At 40.3% G+C, this 15311-nt stretch overlaps 1 protein-coding gene across 1 annotated transcript in view; it reads left to right on the forward strand.

The window, feature by feature from the left end:
- Ars2 (arsenic resistance protein 2) overlaps positions 1 to 15311 on the forward strand; it is a 308719-nt gene that overhangs the window by 22451 nt on the left and 270957 nt on the right. Inside the window, exon 3 of the mRNA XM_090386894.1 lies at positions 12214 to 12327. Coding sequence (XP_090243020.1) covers positions 12214 to 12327 — 114 coding nt within the window. The remainder of the gene's footprint in view (positions 1 to 12213; positions 12328 to 15311) is intronic.

The following is a 15311-nucleotide window of genomic DNA, read 5'->3' on the forward strand; positions in this document are numbered from 1 at the left end:
AGAGGTACAAGCTAAAGATTATAATGATTTATGCACCAACATCGAGCCATGATGATGAAGAGGTTGAAGAAATATACACTGAAATTGAGAGTCTTCTAGATGAGCAGAAAACCCACTACACTATTATTATGGGGGACTTCAATGCTAAGGTTGGAAAAAGGCAAAACAGCACAGAAAGAGGAACTATAGGAAATTTTGGAATTGGTGAAAGAAATAAAAGAGGTGAAAGACTTGTGGAATTTGCAGAATCTCAAGGAATGTCAGTAATGAACACTTTTTTTCAAGAAAAGGGTGAACAGAAAGTGGACATGGAAGAGTCCAAATGGATTAACAACTAATGAAATCAACTTCATCCTCACTAACAGAAGATATATTGTGAATGATGTTACCGTCCTGAATAAGGTAAATGTTGGAAGTGATCACAGAATGGTAAGATGTACACTTGATATAGATGTAGGAAAGGAAAGGAAAAAACTGACTCGAGTAAATAATACAAAGGTCTTTGAAATAACAGAGGAGGAGAAAAAGCAGTATGTACTGGAACTTAAGAACAAGTTTGAGCTTCTGCAGACTGCTCAGGACCAAGATATCGACGAGGAATATTACAACTTTCTGAAAGTGATAAAGCCCAAGAAACCTATAGGGAAACAGAAATCCAAAGAAGAAAAAATTAGTCAAGAAACACTTGTCATGATGAACCAAAGACGACAAATGAAGAGCAAGAAAAACACTGACAGGGAGAAAATTGAGTATACTGAGTTATGCAAAGCCATTAGAAAGAGACTCAGAGAGGACATAAGAAGATTTAACACAAGAAAAGTAGAACAAGCATTAAGGGAAAACAAAGGATTTAAATCAGCAGCCATGAGCAGGAACACAGAAAGACAAATGATACTGAAACTGAAGAATAGCGACGGTGTACTTATAAACAGCAGAGAAGGCATAATTCAAATAGCAGAAGACTACTATAGAGAATTATACAAGGAGCGAGGGAATGATACCAGCAGTGGGGAAGATGGATTGCACAGTAGCAACACATACGACATACCCAATATTCTTCCTGATGAGGTAGAACATGCATTGAAGAAAATGAAGAATCGGAAAGCCCCGGGGGAAGATGAAGTTACTGTAGAGTTGTTAAAATTGGGAGGAAGAGACATAACACAAAAACTGGCAAGGCTCTTCACAAAGTGCATTAGAAAAGGTGTGATGCCTATGCAGTGGAATAATGCAATCATAGTTTTGCTGCATAAGAAAGGAGATAAATCAGAAATTGGAAATTATAGACCAATTAGCTTGTTATCCCATATCTACAAGTTGTTCACAAGGGTCATTACTAACAGATTAGAAAGAATACTTGATGAGAATCAACCGAAAGAGCAAGCTGGCTTTAGGACAGGATTCTCAACTATGGATCACCTTCACGTAATATCACAGCTAATGGAGAAAGCAAATGAATATAAAACACCATTATGCCTGGCATTCGTGGATTATGAAAAGGCATTTGACTCCATACAGCATGAGGCAATGTTTCGGGTACTGGAAAGACAAGGCATAGATACTCCATATATTATGATTTTGAAGAAAATATATGAGAGTGCTACATCCTTTATTAGACTAGACAAAGACAGTAGCAAATTTAAAATCGATAAGGAGTTCGACAAGGAGACACAATATCTCCGAAGCTGTTTACTGCTGCCCTTGAGGAAGCTTTCAGAAGATTAGACTGGTCGCAGAAAGGAGTCAATGTGAACGGAGAGTACCTAAACCATTTACGATTTGCAGATGACATTGTGGTCATAAGCCACGATCCCAAAGAATTAGAGGAAAATCTTAATCAGTTAGTAAGGATTTTGGACTAAAGATGAATATGGCTAAAACAAAAGTAATGATGAACAAGTATGCCACGGAAAGGGAAATAATGATTGAAGGAGCAGTAATTGAAAAGGTGGAGTCATATACTTATCTGGGACATGTTATTAGCTGTAATAATGATAAATGGCTGGAAGTCAAGAGAAGAATAAATTTTGGATGGATAGCATTCAGGAAATATAGTCACATACTGAAGAGAAATATCCCAGTTTGTCTGAAACGTTAAATAATGAATCAATGTATACTCCCCACCATGACTTATGGAAGTGAAACTTGGGCACTCACCAAAAGAATGGAAGAGAAGCTAAGAACTACACAACGAAGAATGGAACGAATTATATTGGGAATCAGACTGTTAGATAAGAAGAGAAACACATGGATTAGGCAGCAAACTCAAGTAAAGGACATTCTTATCAAAACTAAAGAACTAAAATGGTCTTGGGCAGGACACATAGCTCGAAGACATGATGGCAGATGGACTAAGAAAATAACAGAATGGTACCCAAGAGGAGCTAGAAGAAAACCTGGAAGACAAAGGCGGAGATGGATAGATGAAATTCATGAGTTTTTGAGTAGTAAATGGATGGCCAGTGCTCAAAACAGAAGGAACTGGAAAGTTGCTGGAGAGGCCTTCATCCTGCAGTGGATTGAAAATGGCTGATGATGATATAACAGGTTCCACTAGCAGGAACACAGCTGGAAATTGTTTTTATTGTTTTATAATAGTAACCCCTAGAAATGTGCTTTAGTAAAATGTGAGGTGTTAATAGTGTATCTCTGCCTTTACGGTGTTGTTTATTCAGTTGCTACACGCACGCATCTTTGTTTATGTGTATCAAGTGTGCCTCCTCATTTTGTAATAGTGCGAGTGATGAATCTGATTTCCGTGAAATTCTCAAAAGGAGGCAAAAGCAAGTGTCATTGGAAAGATTCCTTGTTAAAATCGCACAAAAAGAAAAAGTCAACAGATAGCAGTGATTCCGTTAGAGAAAGTGAAAGTCGTCCTACCCAATAATTAATAAATTCGATTGCTTTATGTATATTAAATTTAAATATTAAAAATATGAAAAGGTATGTATTTTGTATTAATCATTTTTACAGTATATGAATATTTTTGAGTTTTGGAATAAATCATCTGGGTTTCCATTATTTCTTATGGGAAAATTCGTTTTGATATACGAGTGCATTGGATTACGAGCACGTTTCCGGAACGAGTTATGCTCGCAAACCAAGGTACCACTGTATGTTCCATTAGTGGATCCAGCAAAGATTTTCATTCTACCTCTCCACGTTAAACTTGGCCTAATGAAGTTTGTGAAAGTTATGGCTAAGATGAATTTGAGAGGATTTCCTTACTTAAAAATGAGAAAGTTCCAAAGATCAGTGCACACTTGCTTCCTTGCAAATCAGAGTTTCTAGGTTGTTGTTATTTGGTTTTTTTTTTAGGAGCATTAGCAAATAAAGCCATATTGCTCCAGGAATATGCGGTGGTCATTCCCTGACCTTTCCACATCCTCCGTATTTGGTGGTGACAGGCTCGAACTCTGGTCTAATCAAGAAGCATGTGCTACGCACTGCTGCTACTTCCCACCTGGCTACGGAGGCGCCAGAGTTTCTAGGATAAAAACGTGGAAAAATGCCTAAGTGTATTAGAGCTAAAAGCATGGCAGGCTTTCAAATGGCTTTGTGGAAACTTTTCTGTTACCACAGATCTACTGCATACCATGATGGAGTTCAGAAACTTCTCAGTGCAAAAAGAATGGGATGTTTTATGATGTTCAAACTTTATTTCTTGAATTTGCATTTAGACTTCTTTCCCTAAAACCTTGGAACAGTGAGCGATGAGCAGGGAAGGCAATTGCATGAAGACTTTAAATGAGTGGAAAATTGCCACCAGGGTTTCTGAAATGAATGTATGTTGGTAGGCTATTTCTGGGTGTTGTGTTGCAACTAGGGCTTACAATACCAGGATCCTGGTCATTTTTTTTCCAGTATTGATACAAAAAATACTGGTTTTTCATTACTAATTTAAAAAAAATAATTGTTTATAATTTAATCACATAAAGGTTATAAAATCAACTTTATGTGATTATGATGTCATTATCTCTACTAGCAAATGTTCGATAAATCATCGATAGGACACCATGCAACATTGCAACCTGTCCACAATTCTTGGATAACTTCATGTCTGACCATATTGTAACCCCCAAGTCCCATTCCTCCACTACTGACTTTAGTTCAATTCCACCAAGTGTATAAGTTATTTTGGGGTTGCTGTTCCCCAGGTGTAAGACCTTGCATTTTGCTGAATTAAAGCATAGATGCCACTTTTCTGGCCATCCTGGAAGTCTATCTCGGTCACTCTGAAGAAACTCTGCTTGGCAGCGATCATTAACTACTCTACTGATCTTTACATCATCTGCAAGTTTAGACCTCACGGCCTCAATCCCTTCATAGATGTCATTTAAGATAATCAAAAACAACAGGAGCCCCACTACTTACATTAACCCAATCTGAGGAATAATCATTTATCACAACCCTCTGCCTGGTACCCTCAAGCCATCGTGCTATACATTTAAGGATTTTCCCTGATTCCAGCCTGCTCCAACTTATAAAGTAACCACTCATGTGGGACTGAGTCAAATGCTTTGCTGAAATCCAAATAAATAATGTTGAAATTATTCTCTAAATCAAGCTCACAAGTGACCTGTCAAAATGGCTAACCAGATTTGTTAAACATGATTTTCCCTTTACAAAACCATGCTGTGTATCCTACAGGATTCCATTTCCATTTAAATGACCTTGAATTCCACCCTTGATCGTTACCTCCATGATTTTTCCTTCTACTGAAGTTAGACGGGCCAGTCGGTAATTTCCCGTTACACTCCTAGAACTGCCTTTATGTTCCAATTTACACCAATCCAACAGAATCTCTCCTGTCCAGCGATGCTCTCACAACTAGCCTTAATAGTTCAATGCACTCACTTGCCACCTCTTTTAAGATTATAGGGTATATGCCATCAACCACAGGAGCCTTACTCACCTGTAGGCGCGAAAGTTCTCATTAAATAATCATTTGAAATTTTACCATCATTAATTACATTTTTTTTTCAACTTCACTTCCATAATATCTCATTGACACAAAGGTTTTTTTTTATGTAAATATCAATGCAAAGTAACTTGAGTTCATCTGCAACTTCAGATATGGTATCTAATACTATCCCACATCCATTACATAAGGGTCCAATCTGATTTGTCCTTCTGTTCTTTGCATTTATATATGAGAAGAATTCCTTAACTTTCTTTATTCCTTATCCCCACTCTTTGCTCTCTCCAAGACTCAGTAAAGAGGCACCTCCGTAGCCAGGTGGGAAGGAGCATCAGTGCGTCGCACACGCTTCTTGATTAGACCGGGGTTCGAGCCCATCACCACCAAATACAGAGGATGCGGAAAGGTCAGGGAATGACCACCACATATCCCGGAGCAATATGGCCTTAGTTGCTAATGCTCCTAAAAACCAAATAACAAATAACAAACTTAAATAAATTTAAGGAAGAACTTTTGAAAGGAATGGTGAAATACAAAGGGTTTTTTTTTTTGTTTTTTTTTTTTCAGCTGATGCTGTATAAGCTTGCTTTCTTACATCATATGCCACCACTAATGCTAATAATAAGTGGATCCCCCCCACAACTCTCAGAGCAGCCTGGATTCATCATGTCATACACTCAGTGTGACATTGAAAATGTGCTACAAAGATGCTGGTCCATATTGACTTAATTGCTTTTCATATTCATTGTGAATTGGATGTTTGCCGATCTCTATTCTGAAGAGATTGTTCACCTAATGTAACAGATGCTTAATTGGATTGAGATCTGATGACTGGGCAAGCCACCACTGTAGTCTGAATTTCTTTCATGTTCCTGGAATCAGTCCCCTCGACGTGGGCACCTGTACGTGGTGAGGGGACCTCCCAGTTACGCTGCTGGACTTCCAGACTAGCATCACTGGGATCCAACGCCCACAGCCCAGGTTCCAGGCTTACATCAATGGAATCCGGCGTGTTTGCCGTGCGCTGCGACCCGTGAAAATTCGGAAAGGGGGATCCTGGTGGTTGAGGGGCCCAGCTTCAATACACCACTTTGGCCCCTGCTTCGACAAGACGGGTGGTCCTGGAAGGCCCGGCTAGGATCAATCGGCTAGTAGGCTCGCCTGCGAGGGTCAACCGTGTCAATGCCACGCCCCTACCCTCATGGTCCGAGGGACAGGATTCAGGCTGGCGGCGGTGCGGGTATAGTGTCTGGGTAGCCCTGGCGTCCCACTCCCGAGCGCATTTATTGCATGCCGGGTAGTGGGCGTCCCTTTGGGCTCCGTGGTGGGTGGGGAGCCCGGGCACTGAACAACTAAATAATCTCTATGAATCCTGATAAACTTACTCCTTCAGGGGCCCCAACCCGGTCCCTATCTGAAAATTTAGATAGTGGAGCAGATAACATTATTGCTAAAAAGAGGCAGCGAACCGAATTACCATCAGGGCCAGTCCCAAGGTTCTTAATCATGCATTCTACCAATGAGACACCGATTGGTAAAATGTCGCCCTTTTTCATTCAAAAAGGGTTAGATGGGTTAGCAGGTTCACCCAAATCAGTTAAGAGGCTTCGTTCTGGAGACCTCTTAATTGAAACTAAAAATGACAGGCAATCTGAACATCTCCTCCGAACAACATCAATCGGAGGAATCCCTATAACAGTGACACCACACAGAACACTCAATTCATCGAGAGGTGTCATTTCGGAGTGGGACCTTCTCGATGTAACCGAGGAGGAAATCTGCTCCGAATTAAAACCACAGGGAGTCATTGCCGTCAAGAGAATTACTGCGCGAAGGGATGGAAAAATTGTTAAAACCAGGAGCGTTATCCTGACTTTTAACTCTCCTAAACCTCCTGACGAGATTAAAGCTGGATATATCAACTGTTCAGTGCGTCCATACGTTCCGAACCCTTTACGGTGTTTTAAATGCCAGAAGTATGGACATTCTCAAATGGCCTGCCGTGGAGTCCTTGCATGCGCTCGATGCGGTGCAAAGGACCACGAAACAACAGCATGTTCAGCCGCAAAACCCACCTGTATTAACTGTGAAGGCGAACACCCGGCCTATTCACGAGCATGCCAGAGGTGGAAAGAAGAAAAAGAAATCCAACGGCTGAAGGCAGAGCTAAATATATCATACCAGGAGGCAAGGAAATCGGTCAAACCCCTGAATATCAAGAAACCTACCTACGCCCAGAAGGTAGCAGGGAGATGTTCCGTCGGAACTCAGACGGACATGACCATTCCTCCAAAGGAGTCTTTCACTCCCATCGCGCGTTACCTTTTAAGTTCTCAAAAACCTGCGCAGAAGGACCAATCAGCTGCCACTCCTATATCGGTACCTCCTAATGCTCCACAAGTTCCAAAGGTAACTATGAAAGAAAAGAATAAAAAAGGGGAAGTGCCCCATAGTACCCAAGAAAAGATGGATGTCGAGCAGAAGGAGGTACCCGAAGATTCAGTCTTGGAACTCTTTGCAGAGGAGGAAATGGACACGGGACAGCGTCCATTCTTCCCCAAAAAAGATAAACCCAAGACTGATAAAAATAAGCCCTCAGCACCTCGGAAGCCGCCTGATGGACCCACCAAGCCAAAATAATGGCTAAATTCCTACAATGGAATTGCCGTGGATTCCAGCAAAATGCAGAAGACATCAAGGCACTCCTGCAAAAGCACAAACCATCTTGCTTTTGCATACAGGAGACTTACCTAAGGGCAAATGATGACCCCAGGATGCACAACGTTACTGTCATTCGCAAGGATAGAACTGGGGATGGCCCCGCTCATGGAGGAGTCGCAATCCTTGTGGGCAACCATACCCCTTTTCAGCATCTGCAACTTACCACCAGCATAGAGGCAGTAGCAATTCGAATAACAGTGGGGTTTTTACTAACCGTTTGCTCTATATATTTGCCACCTGGTACCTACATCTGCCAGAAAGACCTTGATGATCTCGTAATGCAGTTGCCACCCCCTTTCTTACTTCTTGGGGACTTTAATGGACATAACACCCTGTGGGGTAGTGCTAGCATTAATAGAAGGGGACGAGTCATAGAGCGTATGCTCATTGACAATGACCTCTGCCTTCTGAATGTGGGAACAAACACCTTTTTCCACATGCCTACCCGTACGTTTTCTGCCATTGATCTCTCTATCAGCTCGCCTTCTCTTCTCTCTTCACTTACCTGGGAGGTAGAAGGGAACCTGTATGGAAGTGATCACTTCCCCGTGATAACCACCTTAATTACTGGGAGACCTTGTCTTCCTGTCAGGTTACCGCGGTGGAAGTTTGATCAAGCTGACTGGAATGCCTTTCAACACCTGGCAAAATTTGACAACTCTACAGTCAGTCAGGAGCCTATCAATGATGCAGTTACGTACATAACAGAAAATATTATCCATGCAGCTGCAACCACAATTCCAAAAACATCCACCCGGTTTCCTCCATTTCCAAAGCCATGGTGGAATCCAGAATGCACAGCAGCTAAAAAGGCTCAAAACAAGGCTTGGGGGATATTTCGAAGATATCCTACCACAGTCAATCTATTAGCCTTTAAACGTGCCCGAGCCAAAGCACGCTACATCCGCCGTCAGAGTCAAAGGGAATCGTGGATCCGTTTCACATCATCCATTACCCAGACGACCAGTACTAAGGTGGTCTGGGAAAAAATCCGGAAAATGAAGGGAAAATACACAGCACACCCCTCATCGGTCCTTGAATATAATGGATGTACTATTGCAGACTCTACTGCAATAGCCAATGCTCTTGGGGAAACCTTTTCTAACATCTCTGCAACATCATCTTACTCCCCAGAGTTTCTGGTCTTAAAGCACAACATTGAAAAACAGGCCCTTAAATTCACATCAAAGGGTTCCCACCCATACAATGGGCCGTTTAATATCAATGAGCTGAAAACAGCACTCGCCCGTACAAAGGCTACAGCTGCTGGACCAGACAACAGCAATTATGAAATGATCAACCATCTTTCACCAGAATCCATGGACCATGTGCTCTTCCTGTACAACAGAATTTTCCGGATACCTGGCGCAAGGCAACTATTCTTGCTTTTGCTAAGCCAGGAAAGGATCCTACATGTCCAAAAAACTATCGTCCCATTGCTCTGACCAGCTGTCTGTGCAAAATATTGGAGAGAATGGTCAATGCCCGTCTCTTATGGTATTTAGAATCGAACGACCTTCTCTCCCGCTTTCAGTGCGGCTTCCGAAGAAACAGGTCCACACTGGACCACTTAATTAGACTGGAAACATCTATCCGAGATGCTTTCCTAAAAAGAGAACATTTGGTGTCCATCTTCTTTGATATGGAAAAAGCGTACGACACAACTTGGAGATTTAGTATTTTAAAAGACCTTTACAACCTTGGTCTAAGAGGCCACCTTCCAATTTTTATTAAAAATTTTTTATCCTGCCGCTATTTCCAAGTTCGTGTAGGATCCTCCCTTTCGCGGTCCTTTTGCCAAGAGGAGGGGGTGCCACAAGGATCCGTCTTAAGTGTCACGCTTTTTGGCATTAAAATAAATTCTATTTCTGAACAACTTCCTCCAACTATAAACAGTGCACTCTACATCGATGACTTCAGCATATTCTCTCAATCATGCAATATGAGGGTTATTGAGAGACAACTACAACAAGCTATTGACCATCTTAACTCCTGGGCCACGGCCAATGGTTTCAGGTTCTCACCGGAGAAGACCATTTGCGTACATTTTTGTCGCAAACGTAACCTCCACCCCGAGCCTGAATTACGACTTGGACAAAGCACCATTCCAGTTGTATCAGAGGCGAAATTCCTGGGACTCATTTTTGACAAAAAGCTGACATTTGTCCAACACATTCGTCAGCTTCGCACAAAGTGCACGAGAGGGCTTAACATCCTCCGCTCTCTCTCTCTTCTACCTCTTGGGGTGCAGACCGGTGCACTCTTCTACGTCTGTACCGTGCACTTGTACACTCAAAATTAGATTATGGGTCTCAGGTATATGCATCTGCCAGAAATAGCGCTGTTCGTTGGCTTGACCCCATCCATCATCAAGCCATTCGTATTGCTACTGGTGCATTCAGAACATCGCCTGTCCAAAGTCTGTATGTCGAAGCAAACGAACCATCCTTGTCGCTTCGACGAATGCAGTTGTCTCTACAATATGCCTTCAAGCTGAAGTCCCTGCTGGACCATCCCACGTGGACATCCGTTTTCGAGCCACGATGGGAAAATCTCTACAACACACGACGGTCCGCTAATTGCCCATTCGGCATTTGTGTTCAAGAGCTACTCAATGAGCTTAACATCTCAGTAGACAAGGTCGCTCGATCACCAAAGGAACCCATTCCACCCTGGCATGCACAAACACCAGCATGTGACTTCTCGCTCAAGATTGCGACGAAGTCGAATACTCCAATTTCAGTCTACCTTCAGCTCTATTCACAACACCGTGCAGAACATTCTGACTTCTTGCCAGTTTACACAGACGGCTCGAAGTCAGAATCGTATGTGGGATCTGCTGCTGTCTTTCCAAATAATACCATATCAGACCAGATACCCCTTGACTGCAGCATTTACACTGCAGAGCTGCATGCCATAGAGTTAGCTCTAGATCACATAAGAAAACACCGTTACCCACGGTGTATTATATATGCCGACTCAATGAGTGCACTACAGGCTTTATCAGCGATGTCACACACTAATCATCCAACCCTGTCCCGAATCCAGCAGATAATATACAGTCTCTATGAAAGTGGATTCAATATCCGCTTCTGCTGGATCCCCAGTCACATCGGGATTAGAGAAAATGATTTGGCTGACACTGCAGCAAAATCAGCAGCCCTGACGGATAATCTTGACCTGTTAGTCCCCTATACAGACTACAGGCAAGTGATCCGTAGTAACTTACGATCTCGGTGGCAAGATTCGTGGCATCGACTGATTACTACAAACAATGTCAATAAGCCTATGATCCATCCTTGGCGGTCCAGCTTACGCAGGGATCGCAAAGAGGAAGTTGTTCTTGCTCGGCTCCGCATAGGACACTGTCATATTACACACTCCTTTTTGCTGAGGGCTGATGACCCTCCTATGTGCGAGCAGTGCGACACCATTTTATCCGTTAAACATATTTTATGTGACTGTACCAATTTTAGAAATGCTCGTTTTACTGCTTTTAACCATCTGACTGAGCCATATACACTCAGTCAGATTTTATCCGACAATGACCATGTGTCTGCTATTTTTAGTTTCCTAAAAACAGTAAACCTTTTAACTCATATTTAAAAAAAAAATCTTATTATTTTAAGATTTACTACTGTTACTTTTTTACAGATATTTGTCTTTTACAGTTTATAATTGTTTTATACTCTGACATAGTGACCTAATTCATTAGGTCACTGAATGTTTTACTAATCGTTTTGGCGCATTATAGCCTAAGTTGCTGATGCGCCAATAAAACTCAACTAACCAACCAACCAACCAACCTGGAATCAGTTTTGTACAATCCTGACCTGTACAGAACTGATACAATCTGTACAATCATCAGTACAACTGATACGATCTGTACAATCCTGACCCTGTAAAGTTATCATGGCCTCATGTCACCTTGTGATAACGAAATGATAATGAAAACATTTGTGATACACATCACATCCCATATTGTTGATACCTTGCAGGATAAGTCCATGGACATGTGCAGTTTTTGCCATATTTTGGTCCTCTCATCAGTGCAATATATCAGGTTTCATCAGATCAGACAATGTTTTTCCAATCTCCACTGTACATTATGTTCCTAAACCTTTTATAGTCAGACTTTCTTGTTTTTGCGGATGGGAGTGGAACCTGGTTCAGTCATCAGCTACAATACTCCATTCGTGACAAGGTATGACGAGTTGTGTATTCTGAAATTCTTCTTTGATTACCACTGGAGGCCATTGGAGACTTGTTAGTCGGCCTCCATTGGCCTCTTGCATCAATGAGCTGTTTCCAATCATATTGCCATTTATTGGATGATATTTGGTTATTGGACCAATCTTCATATACCCAAAATGCAGTCATATGTGAAAACTCAAGCAGGCTTCACCTCTCCAGATACTCATATTGGAACATCTGGTACTGACTGCTGTGTTCATGAAAAGTGCAGGTGTTTGTAATAAAATGGCCACTCAGTGTATAGTATACTTTATAATATATACTAAGCTTAGTTTATTGTTTTAAGAACATAAGAGTAATAAGAATTTTTTTACTAGGGAAAGAGGAAGTCGGAGAGAATACAGGGATTATGATCCCCGAAATCGTAGGGAACGATACAGCCCAGCTCGTCATGACTTGAGTCCTCCAATGAAGAGAATGAGGAGAGACTGGTAAATTATTTTGTTATTTTGTCTGAGACAGTGTAGGTTTAATACAGTAATTAATGTTACATAGACAGGTTTTTTTTGTTAAATTTATATTTATTGAGGATGTGATCTAGATAAAATGTATATATGATTTGAATAAAATGATACAGAAATTATTTTACCAAATAACAAAAATGTGAAGTTGTGGCAGCAATCGTAAGTAGTAACAGAAGGGAAAACCAGGGCCAGATTTTCTACTAGGTAAAGTAGGCATTGATATTAATACTGTAACTCCTGCATTGTCTTTACATTATTTTTTTTTTTTTTTTAACTGGGGGGGAAAAAAAAAAAAAAAAACAGAGCCACTGGAACTCATGTCCCTGGGGGCACATAATGTGCAAATCCAGTCCTGGTTGAATTCTCTTTAAAGATCAGTTATTATTTTCAGCAGTTTATTTTCATTAAAGTGAGGAGGGGGCTAATGAAAAAACTCCCCATTGATTAAAAAAAAAGTAGATGTGTAATTTTTGCAATATTTAGATAAAATAGTTCACAAAGATATACAATATAATTTCTTAAATATGAACTATAACCCTTCTTTAGATTGAATATACCCCCGTATGTGTGAGATTTTTCCATTTCTTATTGCTTATGCAAAATATTATATTTTTAAACTTCCCCGATTTATAATGCATTAGGGCTTATGCCTCAAGCTGCGAGAAAGTTAGACAATGTACAAATTAGTGCAAAAGTATCGTGTTAGTACACAGCTAATCCTAAATTAGCAAATTATTTGCAAGAGCGGCATCGTTTAAGTCATATCTCATATTGTGAATACCTTCACGACAAGTTGCCATGACATTGTACTACTTCGAATAAGTAACACTTCACCCGGAGGAGAAGACTATTGTTACTTATTCTCAGTGGATACCGCCACCCAGATGGCACCGTTTCAGGGCTATTTGGCCCTTCTTCAGTGGGTGGGTAGGTACCCAAGTGATGTAATGATGGCAAAACAGTTATGAAGTATAACTCCACAATATGAGAGATGCCTGATGCATAAGCCCTAATGCATTATAGTCCTAATTCATTTTATACACCATCAGGCGTTTCTCATATTGTGGAGTTACACTTCATAACTGTTTTGCCATCATTACATCATTTGGGTACCTACCCACCCACTGAAGAAGGGCCAAATAGCCCTGAAACGGTGCCGCCTGGGTGGTGGTATCCACTGAGAATAAGTAACAATGGTCTTCTCCTTCGGGTGAAGTGTTACTTATTCGAAGTAGTGCAGTGTCATGGAAACTCGTGAAGGTATTCACAATATGAGATATGACTTAAACGATGCCGCTCTTGCAAATAATTTGCTAATTTAGGATTAGCTGTGTATAACATGATGCTTTTGCACTAATTTGTACTTCCCTGATTTTTAACTTTGTAGCAGTATTTTTACTATGTCATTTACAGCCAAAAGCAGATTAAAATCAATGAATATTCTACTGTAAATGAAGGATTTTGGTGCTGGGGAGTTTTATTTGCAACAATTGTTTGTTATACTGACCAGTTAACAGTCCTCTAAATGGTGCATCATCTTATTTAGTTGTCATTGTGTAGTATTGATATATTAATGTCTGACCAAATTCAGCATATGCATCAAAAGGTTCTACTTTTTGCATCAGTAACATAATTCTGTTGGCAAAATGTGAAGATATCTCCTTAGGGTGCTGCTTTTGGCTAAGAATCTAGGCGTAGCCAATGCCAGCATCTCTTTTCTAAAAAAATTCTTTAATGAATGCTTCCTTCATTACAGAATATGAATCAGTGTTCATTTGGTGAGGAATATAAGAGAGAACCTGGCTTTGCCTTGCACTCTGTTGTGTATAATACTAACCAGATGAACATCAGGCCAACCGGAAGTTGTCTGCAACCTCTTAAGAGGTTCAAGGAAACTCATGATAATGTCCAGAGAACATCTGGATTACTGAATCAGGATTCAGTATGCAAGCACAAGAACTAGATTGAGATGCAGCAGAATAAATAAGATAGAACAACCTTGTTGACAGATGAATGCTCCAGAATTGTCAACCCTTTGTGTATAAATCTAAATGTGTAACAAGAGAGGATATTCAATCCTTGGGAGTTCCACTTTTAAATGTGTGATTACAACTCAAATCAAATTGTCACAAAATAACATTTAGAGCATCTTACTAAAAAATTAAAGGAAAATGCAAAATTATTTTTTCTAGTTTTCTTTCAGTAGCAGTTCCAAAGAACCAAAGAGATAGAAAGTTATGTGGGCAGCATATTTGCCAATGTTTAATCCAAATATATTCCTGTTGCAGTGATGACTTCAGGAAATTACACAATAAAGATGTGAGGAACATCTGGCAAAAAATATACAGACTTGTTGCATGTCACACCATTAAACTTCTCACAAAATAACAAAATAAATTATAGCCTTTTGTTGGACTGTCTTTTACATCCAGTCATATTCTTTCTCTGTTTATCATTCTTCCCTAGATACAACATTTGAAAATCAGTAACACTGTTATGTGCATATTCTCTTTAATACAATATTGTGACCACTGGATGCTGTGAGCAGCCATTTGTGCTTCAACACCTCATTGGTGGTCTTTATAGTTTCTCTTTTTTTTTTTTTTTTTGGAACAGTCAAAATAAGCATTTACAAGAGAAATTACATACAACTGAACATTAATTCTTTCTAGAAATATATTGGATTATTAGATTAACAGATAAGTACAATTTCAGTAATTAAATGTTTAATTTACAGTTTTCACAAGCAAATTACATAAAGCAGAACTTCGGTGCTGTAATGTAAATATACGTGTTGTTAAAATTAAAATATCCCTATGTAGAGAGGGCTCTGGAGCGAGTTCTAAGGCTCGTACTGAAGAGAAATTTGGACAACAGGTACAATAAAGAATGCACTCGCCATTTATTGGGGAAAAAAATTAGTTACAAAATTTGTCATGGCACTGTGGCAA

Source organism: Mastigoproctus giganteus, chromosome 12 (genome assembly GCF_048544385.1).
Source record: "Mastigoproctus giganteus isolate SK-2022 chromosome 12, ASM4854438v1, whole genome shotgun sequence".
Lineage (NCBI taxonomy): Eukaryota > Metazoa > Arthropoda > Arachnida > Uropygi > Thelyphonidae > Mastigoproctus > Mastigoproctus giganteus.